The sequence below is a fragment of the Cyrtonyx montezumae genome, unplaced genomic scaffold (genome assembly GCF_038088225.1).
Source record: "Cyrtonyx montezumae isolate F1298 unplaced genomic scaffold, pur_monq_1.0 scaffold_34, whole genome shotgun sequence".
NCBI lineage: Eukaryota > Metazoa > Chordata > Aves > Galliformes > Odontophoridae > Cyrtonyx > Cyrtonyx montezumae.
The window spans coordinates 5867482-5891010 of record NW_027072039.1 but is presented as its reverse complement, the minus strand read 5'-3'; the positions used below and the strand labels follow the sequence as shown (position 1 = coordinate 5891010).

The window sequence follows — 23529 nt, the reverse complement described above, 5'->3', positions numbered from 1 at the left end:
AAAAAAGCAGATTGTTATACATTTTAATAATGACCCTTAATTCCCTTCCAATATTAATTTTGCCACAGCAGGAGATAAGCAACAGCTGAGAACTGGAGGAAGGCGGAGGTAAGAGAAATGCATGGGTCTTCTGGGCAGAACGTTTTCCTCTAAGAACAACACGCAGCATGGCTATGATAATGCTGTTTTGAAGAAAGGAAGAAGTTGTGAATGCCTACGAAGCACTCATTTGTTGTATTGTAGGGCAGCAAGCTCTCAGAATCTCCCAAGGATCAAACAGCAGCCACTGCAACACTCATCATCAAAAACTTCAGCGGGGAGCCCAGAAACAAAATCACCCACCAAGGAGAGCCCCAAACAGGTTGAAATGTGTTTGAACTTGGCAGCTGAGATCAGTGGGGTTTTATTTGGAGTAGCTAGTGAGGTGATCGTGCAATCTGTGTAACTTAGGGGTTTTCCTAGTTCTGTAATTTAAGTGTTGCAGAATCGTAGAGTCATGAAGGTTGGAAAAGACCTCTAAGATCATCAAGTCCCACCATCAGTGATGTAAGACTTGAGGAGGAACTGCTTTCTAGCTTCAGCTTGGGAGCAAGTCACAGACCAAAATCAGAGGAAGAGAAGTCATATAACTCAACCCATACAGAAATCAGCAGGAGTCTTTCCACTGATGTCCGTAGATGAAAGGATTCACCGTTTTGTCACTCTGACAAGAAATGCAGCCTTTGAACTCTTAACAACAGTGTACTTGTCCTAAAATTGTTGGACTTTTTTCAGAATAACAAGAACACTGCGGAGCAATCTGACTTTGGCTTAAGCATCTCAGCAATCAGCAGAGCTGGAGGAGGAGGAGAAGGCCCTCACCCCAGAAGGGTTGGTGGAAACTGAACATGCTTTGTAACAGAAATGTATGAGATTCCTTAGTCAGCTTTTTCCCACATTTGAAACTTTCTGCAGCAAGGAAAGTAATTGCTGCAATGTTAAGCACAAATTTGGCCCAAGGTGTTTTTAGCAGTAGAGCTGTCATCCTGGTAAACCTCATCACGTTTTCTTCTTCTTTAGGGCCAAGTATCTGACTTCCATAGGATGATCCAGGATGCTGTCAAAGTATCACCAAATGGAACAGGCTTAAGCAACCTTAACTGGGATCCAGACCCATCAGTGAGTGTTTCTTTTTGTATTTCCATTCACTGAACATTGAAATAAGGTTTATATAAACAGGAACAAAATAAAATACTGGGGTGATGCTTCCAAAGTGTTGGGTTTCTGAGTGTATTTCTTCCTTAGCCATACTTGATGCTGTTCTGATTTCTTGACAGTTGCTGACTCTTAGAGCACAGAAGTGGGCACCAAACACAAATGGTGCATTGTGATTCACAAACTGGCAGAAACCCACAGTACCTCAATGGCCTGACTGTTCCTACACTTGAAACTTTCAGAACAGAGTCTGTGTCACCGTGGTGTCCATATTTACATTTTCACTTCCTTTAATGTATGTACAGCATGTGTAGGACTACATCTGCAGTAAGAGAGCTGCTCATTTTAATGTTAATTCAGGATTAGATTCTGTCAGTTAAACTGATGAATTATACCAATCTGACCTGCTTCAAAATCATTACTCCTAACCGAATTTTACATCTTTCGAAGTTGGTACTGCAATGATGCACTGGTTTGTTTTCTGAAACTATTTTACAGTTCATCTATTTAAAAATAAGCTAAGTCTAGTGAGAACTTTTGTTTTAAATTTCAGGAACGCTTCCTGAAACCCCTCAGTGCTTTCATTGGCACGAATGCTGAGATGAGAGAACTTGCAACTGTTGTAAGCAAAGTAAGGTTGGATTTTTTGTTGTTATCTTTGTTAGCTGAGAGTGCTGTTTCTTGCTTTAGCTTTCATTATTATATGCTTTGTAAGGGATATGTTTTTTAAATTGCCTAGTTGCTATGGTAATCATCACTGTGTAAATCAATAAAAATAAATAGCATGTGGTATCTATTTCACAGCACAATCTAATTTAATTTGGAAACAGTTATGGAAGCCTCTACTTGGTGTCATAAATCTGATTCATCTTAATTTGCTGTTAATAGAAAGGGAAAGTGTAATCTACTCTATATAAATAATTTTTCTAATTCTATTAAATCAAATTTTCCCCTTGGACACAAGCGCATAATTTTTCTTTAGTCTCTGGAGCCTGCCTGTTTTTATTAGGGAGCTGAATGTATCCCGAGTATTTATATGGAGGATATTTTTTTGCAGAACAATTAGTCCTTGGAAAGCAAAGCCTCAGAATATTACGGAAGGAAGGGAAAGCTTCATAGGTTTGGATAGTTTGTGTTGGTACACGAGGTTAAATGGTAATTATTTATCACTGTGACTTTACAGCAGAGTAGATTTTTCGCTTTGCCAGAGGTGAAGCTTTGCTAACGGGATGTGACTTTGTTGCAGGACATTTATCTCCATAACCCAAATGTGAAGTGGGATGATATCATCGGCCTGGATGCAGCTAAGAGGCTTGTCAAGGAGGCAGTTGTTTATCCTATAAGGGTAAGGTACTAAATAGGTGGACACAAAACAATTGTTGGTCTCATTAACATTTTTCTTGTGATTAGAGTGGTGCTCACGTTTTCTACCTATTTCTGTGCTCATATGGGCAGTTCCTATTAGAACTGTTCCTGCTTCACAGAATGGGCATTCCTGTACAGGAAAACATCCTTTCAGTGTAAAAACTCTTCAGTTTGGTGTCCTATTCTTTGACACTTCTGGCAGTGTAAAAGGCACTGGGTTTGACCTGTGCTAATTCAGCGTGAGATAATGTACAGAAGAGATTATCACTGAACAACTGAAGCCTTTGAAGAACACATTTAAAACAGTTTCAGTGGTGCAGGCAGTATTTTTCTCAGACTGCGTATATTACATTGTTTTGTTTCTCCTCCTCTCTTCACATTTCTTAAATTTCCTGAGGGCACTAGGAGCAGCAGGGGTAGTGCTTACGACTCCTTGTGTTCTGTTATAGATATAATCCATGAATTCTTTTTGGTTCCCACAGTACCCACAGCTATTCACAGGCATTCTGTCTCCGTGGAAAGGCTTGTTGCTGTATGGACCACCAGGTATGCAGAGCTTTACAACCCTTCCAGTTGACTGTCCATTTTGTTTTGGTACTACAAATAAATCACTGATGTTATTGAGATCTCACATATTGAGGTGTTGCTAAGGGAACGTTCTGCAGTTTGAAAGGAGGGAGATAGTGTGGTTGAGTACATCTGTCTCTCACACTCATACCTGTCCATTTGCCTTTCTCACAACCCCAACAACTTCTGTACTGGAATCTTCCAAAATACAGTACTTGCACTAACCATTAGGAGAAGTGAGAATTAGTATTGGGTCTCTGCTGCTCAGCTTGGGCCACACAAATCGAGTTTGGCCTGAGCTGATGAGGTCACAGAGCCGCAGAACTGTAGGGGCTGAAAGGAACCTCTGGAGATGGTCCAGTCCAACCCCTAAGCAGTCCGGGGAGGACTTTTCCAATTTCAGTGCTTTTTATCTGACTGATAGTAGGACGAGGAGACCTATTCAAGTGTTTGAATTGTATCCCCTTAGAAAGTGAATTTCTTCATCAGTGTTTTTTTATTTTTTTAATATTTTTGTAGGTACTGGGAAAACATTGCTTGCTAAGGCTGTTGCCACAGAATGCAACACAACATTTTTCAACATATCAGCATCCACCATTGTCAGCAAGTGGAGAGGTGATTCAGAAAAGCTTGTCCGGGTAAGAATTATTATCTTCTTCAGTACACAAATATCAGATTCCTGCTGAAAGAACTGGAGTTTAAAACAACTGGAGAAGTGTGTTCCTCTGATGTTCATAATCCTTCCTGTCTCAGACAAGACATACAATTCTGTATCAAGTTTTTGAAATGGGAACATCACTTCTGCAGTGGTCTTAAAGTGGATTCCCAATGTGGAATTGTTGTTCTGCAATACAAAATGAAGCAGATATCCCAAAGCCAGCAAATATTTTTTGTCTCGTTGAATAAGAGATCGGTGAGCAGAACTGCCCAGTGAGCTTAGTGACCCCTTCAAAGTGCTTGTCAGCCTTCCTGCGAGGGCAGCTCCAAAGCTCCCTCGTTTTCCTCCTGTCAGGAGGAGGGATGGGCCTGTCTGTTTTTTGATACAACACCATCCAGAAGCTTTTTGTGAATATGATACAGCACTTTCAATGATTCTGAATCTGTGGTATTTCACCACTGAAAAAAAAAAAAGACTATGTATTCTATATATTACTAATATAAATCTCTCCCTTATTCCAGAAAAAAACAGATGAAACTTTTTTTTTTTTTTTTTTTCAGAATGACAGACCCAGATTTTGTCAGTCATCTTAATATTCCATTTTTTAATCTAGCCCTGGTGGTTCAAGCAGTTTATGTCTGTTTCATCAGGAAAAACAAAATAACTGCATAATTCTCAGCAAGGGAGTCAGTCCATTTTTTTTTTCATTATGGTGCAGTTTGTTGTTTTTGGTTGTTTTTTTTTTTCTCCTCAAATCCTTATTTAAAAAACTACAAATGGAGCTCCAATAAAAGACAGGATATTTAATCTCTGATAACAATGCAGGAGTTCCCAGAATCCTCTGAGGGATCATTTTCTTCTATCCCATTATTCTCAGGGTACTCTGATAGGATTTGGGCAGAAAGATTTACATATAAAGACAGGATTATGTCCTGTGTTCTTTATATCTCCTTTACAAACCTTTCAGAATCTGAGAGGATTCAGGGACCCTCAGCCAACCCAGGGCACATCCCCTCTTTTGTCCTATAGGCTTAGTGTCTGGGCACTGTTGCTGATCTTCTGTAGCAGTGTCCCTTAGTGCCTTTTGTCGTTTACTTTCCTTGTTAGTGTTTTTCTCCCCTTCTCTCTGTAAACAGGTGCTGTTTGAGCTCGCGCGATACCACGCTCCTTCCACGATTTTCTTGGACGAGCTGGAGTCTGTGATGAGTCAAAGAGGCAGTGTTTCTGGGTAACTAATGAGAGCACTTCCAGTAGATTTAGGAGAGTATTTGTACCCCCTTTCAGTGCATCTTTTGAATAGTGTACATAGCGTGGGACAAAAGCAAGGGGAGATAGAAACCATGGTGCAATTAGAAAACTATGACCTAATGATGGGATACTGCAATTGAGTGCTATGAGCTTTATACAAGGGGTAGGCAAGGCAGGAGGGATGGGGCAGAGATCGTGAAGAGCTGCCGCTGAGTAACAGAGCTGGGAGTTTTTTAAAAGCACCTTCTGGGGAGCACGAGAGCTCACCACTCACAGCATAAGAAATCAGGCAGAGGAGGAAGGAAACTGGCACGGCTGAGCAAGGACCAGGCTGAGAGGGAAATGAAGGAAAGGTGTAAGCAGTGGAACACAGTGGAATAGGTGACCTGGGAAGAATACTCGGATGCTGTCTAGACATGCAGAGGCAGGATGAGGAAAGCCAAGGTGCAGATGGAACGGGACATGGCAAGAAACCTGAAAAGTAATAGGAGGAGATTCTATAGATAGATTGTTCAGAAGAGACAGGCCATAGAGAGCATACCCCCTCTGGTAAATGAAGAGGGAGCACTGCTACAGCAGACATGAAGAAGACTGAGGTATTCAGCAAGTTCTTTGCTTCAATTTTCACTGGCCATCAAGATTCCCAAGTCTCTGGTGTCCTTGAACCTCTAAGTGAGAGTCAGGGGAGCAAAATCTGTCCCAGTGTAAGAGCAGAGCAAGTCCGAGACCACTGCATGGGGCTGAATATGTTCAAGTCTACGAGGCCAGATGGTGTGTATCTCAGGGTCCTGAAGGAACTGGCTAGTAACGTTTCCAAGCTGCTCTCCACCATCTTTGAAAAGTCATGGCTGTCACATGAAGTTTCTGGTGACTGGAAAAAATGGAAACATTAAGAATGGGAGAAAGGAAGATCTGGGGAACTGCAGGCCGGTGAGCCTCACCTCTGTGCCCGGGAAGGTCATGGAACAGATCCTCCTGGAAGACATGTTAAGGTACGTGAGGGATGAGCAGGTGATCTGAGGCAGCTGAAACAGCCAGCTCAGCTTCACCAAGGGCAGATGTGCCTGACTCATCTGGTGGCCTTCTGTGATGGAGTGACAGCAACGATGGGCAAAGGAAGGGCAACTGATGTCATCTACCTGGATCTGTGCAAGGCCTTTGACATGGTCTCACATCCCATCCTCATCTCTAAATTGGAGAGAAATGGTTTTGAAGGGTTGGCTGTTTGGTGGATAAGGACTTGGTTGGATGGTTGCAGCCAGAGGCCTGTGGTCAGTGGCTCTATGTCCAGATGGAGGCTGTTCAAGCGTAGTATCCCCCAGTGGCCCATCTAGGACTGGTGTTCTTCAAGACAGTAGTCAGTGACATAGGAAGTGAGACTGAGTTCATTCTAAGCAAGTGTGCTGATGGCACCAAGCTAAGTGGTGCAGATGGCACAATGGAAAGAGGAGATGTCATCCCAAGGGACCTGCACTGGCAGAAAAAGGGGGACCACATGAATCTAATGAGATTCAACCGGGCCAAATGCAGGATGTTGCACTTTGGTTGGGGCAATCCCAGGTAAATACGTACAAACTGGGAGAACTCCATGAAAGCAGCCCAGCAGAGAAGTGATGGGTGGACAAAATGCTGGACGTGAGCCAGCGGTGTGCACTTGTAGTGAGAAGGAAGCATCCTGAGCTGCATCAGCAGAGGGGGGGGAGCAGGGGGAGGGTGCTGATCGTCCCCCTCTGCTCCGCCCTCCTGACCCCCATCTGCTGTACTGCATGCTTCCAGGCCTGGGGACCCCAGCACATGAAGATTGCAAAGCTGTTGGTGTGGATCCAGAGGAGGCCACGAAGATGCTCAGAGGGCTGGAGCACCTCTCCTGTGAGGAGAGGTTGAGGGAACTGGGCCTGGAACTGTGGAAAACATGTGTCCAGGAGGATTGTAGCTGGGAGAGAGGGTCAGTGGTGCATAACCAGTGGTGCTGTATTTGAAATGTTAGTTAGGAAACAGCAGGCGACCGGATAGAGGCAAGTTAAAAGTAGCTGGTTTGTAGCACCTAGCACACGCGAAGCAAAGCTCCATGTGATGCAGTGTCCACAGTGTAATGGCATGTTCATTAAAGGGACTAATTTTGGTGGCATTGTCAGGACTTAGATTGCAAAGATGGGAGGACTTTATTACTGTCATCTATGGAGTAGAGAATTTATAGTTAAAAGCAGATTCAAAAGATTAAACATCGGGGAGAAGTGGGAGAAATACAAAAATATTGTTCTGATGCTTTGAAACCCGTTAGAGTGGGGGGTGTATGAACATTATCTGCTCTCAGTTATATTATTACAAAGAAACATAAATACACCATGTAATAAAGATGCAACTTATAATTGTCAGTTAATAGATGTAAATTATGTACCAAATTGTGCTCTCGTATTTTGTAAAAGCTCTCATGAACGTCACTGGATTATGTATTCCAGTGAAGACCTTTATCAAAGATTATATAGCTATTTTTGCATAACCCTATTAAATGCTGACATCACACTGATACCGAGGGTGCCTTTGCAGCAGTAAGTAGTTAAACGTGAGCAGCACTTCTTACCATCTTTGAGCTCTGAGGTTTTCTCTGGGTTTGGTCCAGGAGCGACCAATAACTCTACATCTGGGACCGAAAGATCCAATTGTTCTCCTTCGAAATTGGTTACCTGGATTAGGAACAGAAAAATAAATAAATAAGTGAATAAGTATTTCCTTTGGCTTCAGTAATGGTGATTTCTCCTCACTTTAATACACTGAGAAGAGTGCATTTAAGTAACCATTGGAAAGCTCGATTTTAATACTTGGATGTTAGCTAATGGAGCTTAATCATGCTTGGAACTGGGGCAAAGTGGCGACGAGGGCTCAGTTGCTGTGAATGACACTGTATAAATAAAGATGATTACTTTAATGCATGGGGCAAATAATGTTTCTCTGAATCTTGGTAGCGGTGAACACGAAGGAAGTCGGCGGATGAAAACGGAATTACTGGTGCAGATGGATGGCTTGTCCCGATCTGATGATCTTGTATTTGTTTTAGCAGCTTCCAATCTGCCCTGGTAAGAGATCCAGAGAGTACGTTTTGAATACATTTGCATGAGCTTCTAAGCACAGATAAAGATTTTATTTAGACTTTTGCAGAAAAAGCCTTGATATTTGGTTAAAGCATTTAAAGATTAATTTGGGGCTTTTACTTTTAAACTCCACGATTCTTGCTATTTGTGCCACATGAGAATAATCCATAATAAAGTCAACATATGCCACTGCTACCAGCTGCTAATATTTAAAATGGAGTATTTGGGGGCAAGTTATTTACTATGTTTAAGCTAAGAAGGGTTTCAGCTTGGAGCTGTAAGGTGCTTAAAACATCTAGTGCTTAGAAAGATACTCCATAAATAGGAGGGTTGGATGCTATTGGTAACAAATGTGACTTCTAAAAGTTGAGGAACAAAATTCTTTGGTTCCTTTAACATAATTGGGAATAGAAGAATAAATGGTTTGGAATTAGACCCTTGGAACAAACTTCACTAAACAACTGCAAATAATAAATGGGGAAAATAGTGGCTGTCGTTCAAGCACAGCTGTTTCCAGTGGACGGATTTGTAGCAAGGAATTGAAATTCTTTGATGATGAACTTGCTTTTGAAGTTGGCTTTCATAGGTCTGGAACTAGTTTGCGTTTGCTTCACTTTTGCTTCACTTCTGGCTTGTTGTTTTTTATGATTAATGTTTGTCTGGCTGGTTCATATAAGGGTGCCATAAGGAGATAGGTGGGAAAATCCACTCTATGTTCATATTGTGTAAGTTTTGCACCCAAACTAAGGAGATAGGTTTCCCGTGCAGTGGGACAGTCAGCACAGAAAGAGCTGCTCTGTTGCTCTGCTGCATGGATGTGCTCAAAACCTGCTTGGGGCTCACGGGGTCTTTAACTAGGAGAAAGACACCTAAAATTTATGTAGAAGTTAGATGTACAAGCTAGGCTGGCTCCTAACGTGTCCCAGTAGTGTGAGTACAAAGTCATCAGAGGCTTTTATTAACCATAGTAGCAGAGTACATGTGTGAATTTGGGCATTTATATCTAAGACAATCTCCTGAATTTAAATCAGTACAAAATCTACCCCATTTTGTCTTAAAGTATCTACGTTAAAGGAACTGAGCAGACTATGACGCAATTATGTTTCAGTTGGGTATAAAAATGCTGAAAAATGAGTTGCTCCTGAGTGTTAGCAGTTAAGTTTAAATAACGTATTAATAACCCATTCATCTCTTGTGTGGTTCGTTAGTAAAACATTAGGAGTGTTTGTTACTGTAGCATCGTTACCCTTTTAGAAGGAGAAACTGAGCAAGGAAGGTCACCACGTGGCTGCTGGTGGACATAGGGATCCTGGGGACCGGTGTTGATGTGAGCACAGAGCCTGTCCTCCCTATGCCCCTGCAGAGATCCCTCCCTGTGTCTTGTTACCATGTCTGTTTTATGCAACTGAAACTTTCTGGAAAGCCATGCAGAAGTCACAGAATATGGTTTGGAATATTTTACATCTTTTAGGCTTGTTTTGTAGTGCCCGTTTCTTCCAGATTGCTCCCTTGAGGCACCAGAAGTTTGTTCAGCCGATGCTTCTAGCAGCACAATACCTAGCATGGAGATTCTTGAAAATGGGGCTCAGTATACACTTAGAAGGGTATTTTAGGAAGATGGAAATCTAGTGTAATCCATGGGCATCTTACATTATTAGTGAAGCTCCCAGGCTCAATTGATTTGTGAATTTTTGCTTCCAGATAGGTCAGTGGGATTTGAACCTCCTTAGAGATCTCACCGAAGCGTTTACAGATGAATTTTGTGTGTATTAGGCTGCCAGCAGCCTTAGAACTGTATAGCCATTAAGGCTGGCAATGACTGCTACAATCACCAAGTCCAACCCCCAACCCGTCCCCACCTTGGCCACTAACTGTGTTCCCAAGTGCCACACCTCCACGGTTCTTGAAAAAAAATCTTGAGCTCTGTAGGGTATTTTACAGCAAAGTTTCAGAACACCCCTGGTATGATAGCCCAGCGTTGTGACTTCACAGCAGAGCCCTGTGTTCTTGCAAACATCTGGTATTAAGTTGGATTTCAAGAGATTTGTTTAGCTTGGATATTTATTGATTATTAAAAAAATAGTGCCAAGCTGCTTTTAGATGAATGAAAAGAAGCCTAAACAAAGCTCTTTACGCTGTCCTAAGCTGCACTGCCGCTATTGATCTTCCTCTTCAGCCTGTGCTTGCTGCCCACCCTTGCTTCCCACCGTTCATCAGCACAGCGCTTCCTATTGACAAATTACTTGTCAATAGAAATGAACTGGGAAAGAAAAGAGATGTTTATCTCACTTACCTGCATGAAATATGGCAGCACTAACAAGGTGTGATGCCTTACCATGTCAACCTTGGGGAGCTGTGAAGGACCATCCACCATCTTCCATGGGTCACGTACAGGTTCTTCACGTGGGCATTTCTCGATCTTTTTATAAGCTATTATTTCAGAGAATATTTGTGTTGGCGTAGCACGTATTAGTCTGTTCTGCTTGTTGTCACTAAACCTCAAATTTGTTCACTAATAAAACAATTCAGCAAATGAACTAAACACTCTTAAGATAACAGAAGTATTTTCTGTGGCCAGAGGGAGTCCTGATGGCTCTGATGTGAGAGCTAGGCATCTTGAGGTCTGCAGACACCTGGGCTGGCACTCACTTGAAGTAGTGTGTATGCAGACTTCGCTGGCAAAAGGGTTTCACCCAAGGAACCAGTGTGTTCTGTTGTTTGAAAGAAGGACTTTGTCTAGGTGGTCACGGAATGTTTTGAGAAAGGAACAGAAAAATCAATCCTTTTTCTCTCAGGTGTCATTGGCTCATCAGAAGGAAGTGAAAATAAAGAGTATTCCTTTGAGTATTCAAAGTACCGTTAAAATTTTTGCTCATTGATACGTCGACACACTGAGATCATTCCTCTTCTCCTCTGCTTGCAGGGAGTTGGACTCTGCCATGCTGCGGCGGCTGGAGAAGAGGATTTTGGTCGACCTCCCAAACCAAGAGGCGCGGCGGGCGATGATCCAGCATTGGCTGCCACCTCTGAGCAACAGCAGAGGAGTGGAGCTGAGAACTGACCTGGACTACAGCTTGCTGGGCCAGGTGAGGCAGCAGTGCAGCAAGGGCTCCAGGTCCCTGCTCACCAAGCTGGGAGTGCTTCCAATCCATTGGGGGAATGAGCAGTTAATAGGGAAGGTTTGTGCCAGCTCCGCTGCTGCAGGAGAAAAGAGCATTCAGACCAACAAGGAAATCAGGCTTGCTTTATTCAGCCCCTTATCACTTCCTGAATTCTTTGGGAATACCTACAGCTTGCCCAGTTTGTCCATTTTTACTTCTGTTCAGAGAAAATTCCCTGCTTTGTTTCATAAAGGAAATAAAATGAGGAAATACTTTATTAAAAGATGGGAACAGACACAGAAAAGTGAGTTCTAGTTTACCTACAGAAAATCGTCCTTCATGAAGAAAATGTTCAATACTTTCCTTGCCCTTCCAAGGCACAGGGCGTTGGACTCACTGATCCTTGTGATACCTTCCAACACAAAACGTTCTATGATTCCCTGCTTCTAAATGCTGTTGCTTTCTGATTTGTGAGCCTGTAAGCTGCAAAGTATTACTCTGTTGTAGGAAACCGATGGGTACTCTGGCTCAGATATCAAACTCGTGTGCAAGGAAGCAGCCATGAGACCAGTGAGGAAAGTTTTCGATGCCCTTGAAAACCGTCTACCAGGTACACAGCTCTGGTCAGAGAAAGGGATCTGGGAAACGCTGAGCTAATGCTGTAGGTCTGTAAGTTCCAGTAACTCCAGCAGGTGGAGCTCTGTCATCTGCTTAGAAAAGTTCTAACCTCTACCTTCCTAAAGCATCTGCCTAACAAGGACTGAACACGAGCCTGTTTTTTGTCAGTGCCTGTGCTCTTCACATAAACATGAATTTTTCTTTCTTTCTTTTTTTGTGTATGTAGTAGATAGGCTCATAAAAGAGTGTATTTTGTACTAAACACCACACGGGATCTATTTTCTGTAGGTAACAATAACTTAGCTACAATCTGCTTGGACACGATCACAACAGCAGATTTCCTGGATGTGATTGCCCACACCAAACCTTCAGCGAAGAAGCTCAGCCAGAAGTACACAGCTTGGCAGAGAGACTTTGAATCGGTCTGAAAAGAAAAATCCCCCCCAAAAAATGAGCCCTTCAGAGACTTTCAATATCTGAAATGGCATCTGCTTCACCTCCAAAGGAATGAGCGGTGACCAAGAAGGGAGTGCTGCGTTTCTGGGAGGAGATAAACCAATAGGAAACCTCAGGGGACATGAAAACTCCAGCCTTACCTTCATGTATTAAAGACCTAGAAGGGGATTGCTTGTCAGTCTTGATTCTCAGTGGCTGTTTACAGGTTTGTAGTCCAAGAACTGAAGCAGAAAGGTGATGAGTGTAACTCTCCCTTTCTGAGACTCACTAAAGCATCACCATCAGCACAGCTTTGCCAGCAGAGACCTGTGTGCCTTTTTAACCAGCTGAAGTAGGTGACTGCTTTCAATGAAATCAAGCCTGGTAAATTTGGTTGGTTTGTTGTTTTCATCTGAAGCAAAACCTCAGCATATCACTTACCAGTTGGTCTGGGGTATTTCTAAGGTGGAAAGGATGGGGAATTAGAAACAGTCATGGTAGAGAGTCGGTATAATCTAGCATAATTGGGAGAAATCTCTTCCCAGGATTTTACCTAAGAGATTTCTCACCTCCCTGACCTGACTGACTACAGTCCACAAACCTTCTTTACGTGATCCAGCAACAAACAACACAGATTCAGAAGTGGTGGCGGAACAGCAGATGTGTAGATTTATTCACAGCTGCAGGTTAACCCAACTGTAAGTAACCACCACCTGGCTGCAGCCAGACCATCCTTCACTTAAAGCAAGCTTCCCATTCATTCCTCACAATGACTGTTTCTTAACAAAGAATGAGCACGGCTCATTAACACAAACCTATATTTTCAATAAGCTCCAGTACTGTATAATTACAATCCAGTAATTTAAGACTCAGGAGCACTGTAAAACAACTGTAAAGGACTTTGATTATTACAGTTTGCAAATGGACCAGAAAAGCTATTTCCCATCATTACAGAGTTGGTTCATATTGGTGTGTTGTTTAACACAGAGGAGAAGCAATGCACACTGCAGAATTAAATTTCATTTTACAGCTCTGCTAACCAACTGTGTAAAAACTTGAATATGTCCCCATGGCTCACGAAGGGTTTTTCCCACAGCTTTATAAAGAAACAAAACCCAACACTACTGAAATTCTTGCAACTGCAGCGTTAATAGGGCCCTGCTGAAGTCTAGCTTACTTTAAAAATTCAAAGCCTAAGGCATTTAATACCAGATTTTTGTTTGTGTACCATTCTTTTTAATAACAGCATCTAATTAAAACATCTGTACACCGCTGACAGTTTTAATTTTACGTAAAACGTGAAAAACAAAAACCAGGATCTGCTCCAATGAGAGTAAAGATGCTAACAGTAGTTATTATTAACAGCAGTGATATTTTAACATAAAAGTCACTTCCAGAGGTTCTTATCTCTGCCTTTAAATTAGAACAGAGAGATCGCTGCAGACTGACTAAGGTGCTGTTAGACTTTACAGTTTACTTGAGTGTTTCCAGTGGGTTTTCCAGTTTAGTTCATTCTTAACGCTTTTCAGAGTGGGCTTTACATCAGCCATTTCCTGAAAACTGAAAATAAACAGAACTCTCCACCACGTTCACTGCACCCTTCAGGAAAGCAGCTGTGCTGCAGCCTTCCTGTGCTATCTGACCTGCTGAGCATCCAAGGTCCCTAATCACTGCCTCGTGAAACAACTGCAGGAGAAGAGCTGTGCTGTGACAGCGCTGGGGCCACACACTGCTCCTCTTCCCTTTCACACCTCGAGGGGAAGGAGCTTATGAGCATGCACTGATCCTGTGACCTTAATTTTGGAAGCAAGAGTAAAGGAAATCATGTGAACGGGATGTTTCTTCCAGCTGTTCAGCTTCTCATAGCAGATGCTCCAGGATATGTTCTACCGCCTCTGGGAAACTCTCGCAGGTTAAGTAAGGAGCTGGATCAATTTTGTTTTCATCTGCTGGTCGATATTTACCTATAAGAAATGGACAAAAAGATGCATTTACTCCTTCGGGTGTCTTTGTTTTTTTTTCTCTAAAAATTGCAGCCTTCTGGGATCAACAACAGTTACGTATAAAAGCAGGAACACCAATCTGCTGTCCTGCAACGAGCATCTCTCCCAGCTCTTCCCTTAAAAGACCTTCCCCAGTCCATGGGTCTACCACAGTCATCAGCACACTGCTGGTAACACCCTCCAGTCCCACAAGGTTCCACTACTGCCTGAAGGAAATGCCATACACAACTGCCAGTATAACTGCTAGGGAATGTCACCAAAGTCTTGAATGAGCAGAGGTTACAGTGGCAGGACTGATTTTGACAATCACAGATGGCACAGCAACAGCTCTCTAGGTTCCGAGGGCTCAGTTGCTTTGGGCATGTGAGCTGCCAGTACCCAGGATGGGACGATGGGACCCACCACTGTCTCATGAAACAACCAATTCATCACATACTTACCAGTCTTGACCAAAATCCCACGCATGCCTGCGTTCTGGGCCCCGCCAACATCATCCCTGCAGTCCTGGGATGGAAGAGAACAGTTAGGTTGTGGTCAGGAACAGAACTTCTTCACAAGGGTAGGGAGCCCCTCCATACATGAGAGCTGAGCAGGCAGGTGATAAAGTCCTCACATACATCACCAATCATGACAGCCTCCTCTGGGGCACAGCTGGTCCCTCGTAAAGCTTCCAGGAAGAACGTTTTCTCTGGCTTTCCCACCACTGTTGCTTTGGTGTCTGTGGCATATTCCAGTCCAGCCACGAAGGGTCCAGGTCCCAGAGCCAAGCCGTTTTTCTTCTTGAAATACCTGGCTTTATGTATAGCTATAAGAGGAGCGCCATCCAAAATCAACCTGAAGGATGAAGAGGAAAATACAAAAAGTAAAGATATTAACAGTAAAGATATTAACAGCTGAAGGCCTGATTCTGCCTTTCAGCTGATGACAAAACACCCACCAACTTCCATGAAGACCCAAACAGGTCTTCCAAATGGGATTTATAATCATGGAACCATAGAAGCTAGCATTCGTTTGGAGAATTAAATAAAATTCCAGCACAGATGGATGTTCCTGTGAATCTCACACAGAAGGTGGATCGTTTTGCCTTGATTTTATATTTCAGTCTTGAAAAGGCACAAAGATATTGAGCGTGTTTGTGTTCCATTGAATACTCCAGTTAAGTGTGCTTCAGAAACAGGGGTGGATTTGGGCTCCTTGCCATAGGCAAAGATCTCAAGTGGAAGACAGCTGAAAGACAGTGGGCCCTCAGCAGTTCAACGTACAACAAAAGGGTTCTCAAGTGCTGGCCCACCTGTTAAGAACCTGCATGGAACACAGGACTGTCTGCACTGAGTGGAAAAATGGAAGAGAAGTAATTAGGAAACTTCTCTGATCTCAATCAACTCCTCGCTTAATTATCACAAAATATTTATACTGGATCAAAGCATTCCAAAGCAAGCACCATCAGAAGAGAGTTGGCAAATGTATGTGAGAGCAGCCAGCTATGTTCACAATGGGAGGATGCCTCTAGGACACAGAAGGATTTAATTTGACAGCGGCATTACAACCAGTTGCGTTCAGCAGTTTACAGGAAGGATCTCACCTAGGAGAATTCTTTTAAAACGTGGAATCAAAATCCCATGTATATGAGAAAAGAAATCTAGTTTCAGCCACTTCAAACGGTGCCTAGAGAATGGCCTTACGCTATGTATCACGTTTTGGGACTCGTACTGGATTTAGGCAGGCTCGTGATGCATTTCAACCCAGCAGCTGTTTACCAGCCCAGACATCCTGGGCTCAACAGTCAGTGACTGAATTGTCTGAGTAGTGCAGGACAAGGCATGTGGACCAGACACAAGGCTGAAGAAGTGCAGAACGCGGCCAGGTGCCGATATTCCTTTAGACCAAACAAAGCTGACACCAGCAGAAGTTCCCCCTGCTGACTTCCTGGTGAATGGGAAACAAGGGCTAGATGCAGCAATGGACTCGTGTTCCAGCTGCTTCAAGTTGAAGTTCAAGGTTAAGGGCACAAAACCACAAAGGTTAACATCATCCTCACTATGTAACGGGGATACAGGAATACTGCTTGGCATTGTAGGAAAAGCAAGGAACAGTTGTAGGAACAGCACAAGACAGCCACGAGATGTGGCCGACTTACCGAAAAGCTTTATTCATCATCTCATAGTGGAAGTGCTCAGGAGCCAGTCCTATGACCACTGCGTTGGGGTCATCAGTGGTGATCCCTGGGAAATCAAAGCATGGTAAGGATCATGCTGAATGAGCTGATTTTTGCTTCTACTCAGCAACAGACTGTCAGCGAGTGTAATAAGTGAAACCAATCATTTTGCAGCAAAATTTAGCAGACGCATCTTGTAGACTGGTTTTATGTATTTTAGAAGTGAGAAAAACCTCTGTAGGAAAGGTATGACTCTATACACTCACAGAGAAGATTCTCCACACCTTCACAATGACAGCTCAAGCTCCTGGGTCTCCAGAGAGTGCCATCAGAGCTGCCTCCTGCCACGCATCCTTCAGTGAGCACAGACAGTAAAGCACAGCATGCAGAGATGCCACATGGATTTGTGACACCACCCGAAAGCATCTGGGTCCATTAACCAAGAATGGATTAGATTCATCCATCTGTGACCAACTTTACTGAGAGATTATCTAAGAATAATTCAATAGCAGTCACTAACAGGAATTTAAAATCTTCTCCAAGAGCAGCACTGAGTGTGAGCCAAAATGCTTGCAGAACAAGGAAATAAAACAACCTGTATCAGATCCAAGCAGTGGAGAAGGTACTGTCAGTGTATTCTGTATTGTCATTTGATAGAAAATTAGCAAAAGCTACTGTGAAAGTGATGGAAAGATCCCAGATATGTTAAGATTAAACTAATTTAACTGCAGTGAATTCACCTGCTGTTTCAGCTGTTTCTAACCCCCCCAGTCTTTCTGAGAACACAAACACAAAGTATTGCTGGGGATGTATTTCTCTGGATGTGATGTCAGGTGAAACAGACAATCAGGTTTCATGGCTTTCATATCTGTAGAGGTCTCCATGAGGTTTCCCCACACCCTTTTCTTCTCCAGGATGGACAAGCCCAGCTCCCTCAGCCCATCTTCATAGGAGAGGTGCTCCAGCCCCCTGAGCATCCCCTCACGCCCTCCCCTCTGGACCTGCTCCAACAGCTCTGCATCCTTCTTGTGCTGGGGGTCCAAGGCCTGGATATTGATAGGTGCAATAAATCTCCAACGATCCAGCGATAAACATTACTTCCTACACTGCAAATTCATAAAATGGATCAAGTTTTATCTGAATTCCTGCACTATTTGAAAGTTTTGGAAGGGTGTCAAGAGAATGAAGACGGTCAGTGGTCCAGCCCCTCCTCCCTTGCTGCTTTCTGCCCACCTCACCTGTGAAATCAGGCAGGGCTTTCTCATCCACCAGGAGGAGGGGCCGCACCTGCTTCTGCTCCAGAAGATTTCTGGCTGCCGTCAGAGATGTGAAGATTTCATGTTCTGCAATGTCAAAGCCCAGTCTGGTCAGCCTCTCCAGTAGGTCTTTCTTGCACTCTTTGGTGGTGTTGGTCACGAACCGAATTGTAACCGGAGCACCGCGCAGCCTGATGGATGAAAAGCAAAGACACATTGGCCACAGAATGCTTTTTCTTTACACCCTTCTTACAGCCCTACATTACTAGCACACACTACTGAACAGTCAAATAATTTTAGGTGACAATTCCAATGGCATCTCCTTTAATTATTCCCCTACCATCCCTTTCCTCTGTTCGTTGCTATAGAAACAAAAGCTGGCATCAGGACTGCACGGAGCACATCAGGATAAAGTTGGTCAGTGTGGAAGTCTTGCTTGCACCTGCCACTTCTCTCTCATTTGTTCTGCTGCCCAGAAAAAAAAGTACTGACCTCTCACAAGGATGAACTAGCCAAAAACAAACAAAGAAACCTGTTTGTTAATATATGTATATTTTTTTAATCTTTGACCTCAATATTGAAAGCTAAACCTAAAAGTGAAATCTAACCATTTGTTTCCTAAGCAAATTGCAGGCCATTCATTTTGTTGTCTCTCTTGGAAGGACGACATAGATTAAGAAGATCTGCTGAGCAGGGAACGGATATCCAACACCTTGGACATTTTTAGTTCCTTGCCATTCTACATCTTCATAAAATAATGACTGCCACAGAACTATCTGTACAAAGAACTGTGGCTTCTTAATCCCTCCGTGAGATTTCCAGCCAGACGATGGTCCAGCTTTATAAAGGCTTAAAGCAAGCAGTCAGTACAACTCCAGTAAAAACTTTCCATGCTTAATTCAACCCTATGCCTCCTTCCTGACTTATTCTTCCTGCCCCTCATTCACCGTTTCCTGTTGCTTTTCTTCAGCCTTTGCAAGATGAACTCTCCAGGGAAATGGTGTCAGAACAGAAGAAAAAAAAAAAAAGATCCCTGGGGTTGCATAGCCCGCTCTGTCCTGATCTAGGCCAGATGAAATCACTGTGCCGTCATTTCTTTACAAACCACTTTTTGAGAAGGCGAGATCCTCAGGCACACCTGAAGAAGCATCTCTGTGCAAGCAGTCCTGATGCAACCAACCAGAGGAAGCAGAAAGAGTATACTTGCCTTTTAAGAGCTTCCTGTGCACCCGGCACGGCCGAGTCCTCGACGTGAAGCGTGCCACTGAGATCCACCAGGACAGCTTTCAGCGCGCGCCGAGCTGCCATCCTTCATCCCCAGGGAGAAGGCAAAGAAATGAAATGACAGAAAACTGGTTAGCAGACAATGGGTAATAAAAATAAGGAGCTCAGTTAAGCGCCTCATTGGTGCCAAGCCCGGGATTATTCAGAACATTACTCGTAGTGTGAAATGGGCCCCTTCAGACAGAGAAATAAAAGGCAGCATTTAAAAAAAATGCATAATTGATGGGGTGGTATTTTCCCAAAGACTCTATATATGGAAATCAGGTGCTATTTGTTTGTTAAGTGCCTTTCTTTTTGTGCGTCAAAAATTCTCTAAACAACGATGGCAGTTGGGAAGAGGTTCATTAGGTCTGGGATTGCTGGTTCAAGGCCTCAGCGAGCACATTGCAGCAAGTCCCAGCGACACCAGAGGTGCTGTTCAAGGAAAAATAAACACAATGCTACAAAGCTCTGATGATAAAGCTCAAAATGCTCTGGAAAAGTGGCTGTTGTTCATTCTGTTTCTCTAAGTTGGATCTGCAGAAGTCCAGCCCACGAGACAGTACACGTGTGTGTCACTGGGGATTTTGCTGACTGCCAGCCTGGGAGTTCCTGGGGCTCTGGGATATTTGGCACCCAGAAGGGTTGCTCCTTCTTGCAGAGGAGGCAGTCCAGCAGCTTTTCTGTGTTACAGAAATAGGCAGAAGAGACTCGGTATGAAACAGAAGCCAGTGCTCTGAGTGTAAAAGTCAGAGATGAAAACAGTGAAGCTATGTGCAAGTCTAAAAAGCTGTCTTCAGAAAATACTGTTACAGCTGTTACTCCACAAACAAGCTGTATGCAGCTCCTCTGAGCAAATGACCAGTACAGATTTTCTCCTGACTGCCAGTTAGTAATGACCATCTGACCTGAAGGCACACATCGTGATTTTCAATTGAGTCGCTCTGGTTTCAAACTACATAACAACATGCAGAACAGTCAGCACTGTGCTTGGGACTTTGGCATGTTTAACACTGCATCCAAACAGCCTTGGACAGATGCAGGCTGCCCAGGGGAGGGGTGGAGACACAGCATCTGGAGGTGCTCACGAGGCACTGCAGAGACGTGGCACTGGGGGGACACAGTGGGGATGGCCTGGGGATTCTGAGGTCTTCTCCAACATCCCAGAATGACAGAATTGCAGGAGTTGGAAGGGACTTTAGAGATCATCTAGTCCAACCCCACCCCCCCGCCAAAGCAGGTCTCCCCACCAGTCCTTTCATAATTATATCTTACTGCAGTCAGGGGATCGTGCTTTCCTACACAGCTGTAGAGTATTTCTACACACGGTCAGATCTAATTCACCTCCACGAAAGAGCAGACGTGCCACGCTTGAGAGCTGAAACTAAAAATCACAAATTTAGTCAGTACGATATCTCTAACCATAAAAAGTCTTCACGATTTTTGACACGCTCAATTGAACACTACTACTGGAATCAAAATACTGTGTTGAAGAGACAAGGCGCTGCTTAAAATGAAAACAGATCTCCATCCAAGCTACAAAAACACTGGCTACACTTCTCCACAAGCACACTTCTCTAGAGTAACTACTGCAGCCACACTGACAGCTACGGGTACTGCAGATCTGATATACGCAGAAGCAAAAGGAATCTCTAACACAGAATCACTGAGGTTGGAAAAGACCTTAAAGATCTCCAAGTCCAACCGTACTGCCCTCACTCTAACGGCCCTCAGCTAACTCCCATCTCTGAGCGCCACATCCAAACGGCTCTTACACACATCCAGGGACGCTGACTCCACCACCTCTCTGGGAGCCTATTCCAGTGAACGAAAGGCAGGAGATAAGGAAGAGATACTGTCATTAAAAGAGATAGAAAAGCCTACGCGTACAAAACCAGCTGCCCAACCCCCACCCCGCCCCACAGACCTGCCGCTCCGGGGTCCTCGCGAGGTCCTCAGAGCGCGGGCCTGCCCCACTGAGCGCCGGTACGCACGGGGGCAGCGCACAGGCAGCACGGCGGGCAGCCCGAGGGCGCCGTGAGGACCTCAGCTCTGTGAGGTGGTGCTGCGTTGTGAGCGGGGAAATTTCTCCTCTAGGGAGGAATTATTGCATGGCGCAGTACAAGCTGAGGATGAGCTGCTGGAGGGGAGCTCTGCAGAGAGGGTCCTGGGTGTTCTGTGGATGACAGGTTGACCGTGAGCCAGCAGTGTGCTCTCGTGGCCAGGAGGGCCAGTGTCATTCTGGGGTGCATTAAAAAGAGCGTGGCCAGCAGGTCAAGGGAGGTGATCCTCTACTCTGCCCCGGTGAGGCCTCATCTGGAGTACTGTGTCCAGTTTTGGGCTCCCCAGTATAAAAAAGACAGGGATCTCTTGGAAAGAGTCCAGCGCAGGGCCACAAAGATGGTGAAGGGCCTGGAGGATCTCCCCTATGAAGAAAGGCAGAGTGAGCTGAGTCTGTTCAGCCTTGAGAAAAGAAGACTGAGAGGGGACCTGATCCAGGTTGATAAATATCTGAGGTGTGGGGGACAAAGTGGCAAGGACTCTTTTCAGCAGTGCGTGGAGACAGGACAAGGGGGAACAGCCACAAACTGCAGTGGTGTGGATTTTGGGGTCATTTTGGGGGGACATTACTGCCATATGGGGCCCGTGGAATTGGAATAAAGGACTTCGGGGTCATAACTATAGCACAGGAGGTTCCGCACGAATGTGTGCAAGAACTTCTTTACAGTGAGGGTGACGGAGCACTGGCACAGGCTGCCCAGGGGACTCCTCTGGAGATATTCAAAACCCACCTGGACACCTACCAGTGCGACCTGGTGTAGGGAACTGCTTTGGCAGGGGGGTTGGACTCGATGATCTCTTGAGGTCTCTTCCAACCCCTACGGTTCTGTGATTCTGTGAAATCCAGCGGGCAGAGGATGCGGTTCTGAAATCCCAACACTGCAGCGTTATGGGAATGTCAAGAAGCGGATGCGGGATCCATTTGAGCAGCACACAGCTGGGAGTCCCCGTTTTAGCTCAGGGGAAGGGTTCCTGCTGCACGGAGCTGCTCTCACTGTACACATCTGACCTGCTTTCAAACCATCATCTGCGTCCATAAACCGTGCACTGCGAGGAGGGTTCAGCTGGAAGGAGGAAACCTGTCTTTTTCCTCCATTTCAAAGCTGCTGCTCGTATAATCTTCAGCACTGGTATTTCCTTCAGTGAGAACCCTTTTAAAATCCACACAGATGAAATGAGAACGTGCTGCTAAGCCATGCAATCCGTTATCCGTGGATGTGCTGCCCAGTTCCCACGAATCATTGAAACACATAAGCGTTCAGGTTGAAAAAGACCTTCAGGATCCCCAAGTCCAAGCCCGGTGCATCCCTACCATGCATGCTGACCCCGTGCTCGGGTGCCACGTCTCCAGTTCACTACCACCACCAGAGCCAGGGGCTCCACCAGTGAGGAGTGCCACCAGTGCGTCACTGCTCTTCAGAATAACTTCTTCCTAATATCCAACCTGAATGAAGACAGATGTACGAAACGAAGTCTCCTGGACCACAGCTTACTCACCTCTTTCACATATTACCATAAGGAATCTTTTGTAACAGAGCAACCTATTCCAGAACCCTGCGTGATCCCATTCTCCTGTGGACACGGCGCTGGGATTGCTCTAAGACCAAAATACAACTTCATACCAGCAGTATGAGATCCACCAGGACAGCTACGAGCATGTGCTGTGAGGATAAGAAAAAAGCCACACGTACCACATAAGAACAGCAGCCCCCGAGTACCAGGAACTGCATGAAGCTGAGTTTTGAGATGCTCCCACAGCACATGGATAGAAAGAGTTAGGAAAGAGAGTGCTTAACTTAAAAATTCAAAATTTATTTGTAAGTTTTCGCTAAAAAAAAAGAATAATAAATGGAGAAAAACATAAACTCTCCTCCTGGATATGCTCTACTCTGCAAAACACTGCAATTGGAGATCATCAGATGCATTTACACATTGTACAGATTATATTTGTATACAACAACAGGGTATGCTACGGTTGCCAAGACGCCAGAAGAAGAGATGACAAACTGGGCTGCTTTAAAACCATGAACCTCTCAGGTTCTCTTTCGCCTTCCCTACTTTAATAATAAGCTAAATCTATTTAAGACACAGTATCAAAGATGAAAAACCACAAAGTCTAACTTTTCTAAAAAGATATTTGAGTATTGGTCACTGTAAGTTCAGCATTGCTACCTAAGACCGGGCCCAACGCAGCAGCGTTAACTGAGGCCGTATCCTTACCACAGTCATTACTAATTTCTCAGTGAAAGTACTGCGAGGTTCTCGCTTTCAGTAAGCAGTCAGGTGACCAAAGGAAGATGGAGAGAAGCAGCAGCCTGCAAATGTGCTGTTTTTAGCAAAGAACTGCATTTGAAAAGGAAACAGTACTCCTCCCACATCACCCGAGAACCTCAGAACAGAACAGCTCCCCATTTCCAACACTGTTCACCCCAAAGGTTTAACACACAGAAAAAATAACAGTGCTTCACAGGACAGTAACAAATGCTAAACGTGAACACTACCTGCCAAATAAACAC

At 44.3% G+C, this 23529-nt stretch overlaps 2 protein-coding genes across 2 annotated transcripts; one reads left to right on the top strand and one right to left on the bottom strand.

The window, feature by feature from the left end:
• Positions 1-843: 843 nt before the first annotated feature.
• KATNAL2 (katanin catalytic subunit A1 like 2) lies at positions 844-12268 on the top strand. Its single transcript, XM_065745270.1, has 10 exons — positions 844-870; positions 1060-1158; positions 2441-2539; positions 3042-3105; positions 3646-3764; positions 4921-5012; positions 7996-8106; positions 11045-11207; positions 11730-11840; positions 12140-12268. The coding sequence occupies exons 2-10, from the start codon at positions 1084-1086 to the stop codon at positions 12266-12268; spliced, it is 963 nt and encodes a 320-aa protein (XP_065601342.1). The 5' UTR covers positions 844-870; positions 1060-1083.
• A 1779-nt stretch (positions 12269-14047) lies between these two features.
• HDHD2 (haloacid dehalogenase like hydrolase domain containing 2) lies at positions 14048-19018 on the bottom strand. The gene is made up of 6 exons (XM_065745184.1): positions 18897-19018; positions 17672-17880; positions 16416-16500; positions 14896-15112; positions 14719-14782; positions 14048-14239 (listed from the first exon to the last, which is right to left on the bottom strand). Exons 1-6 carry the CDS (start codon positions 18995-18997, stop codon positions 14136-14138), a joined length of 780 nt encoding a protein of 259 aa, XP_065601256.1. The 5' UTR covers positions 18998-19018; the 3' UTR covers positions 14048-14135.
• Between the last annotated feature and the right edge of the window lie 4511 nt (positions 19019-23529).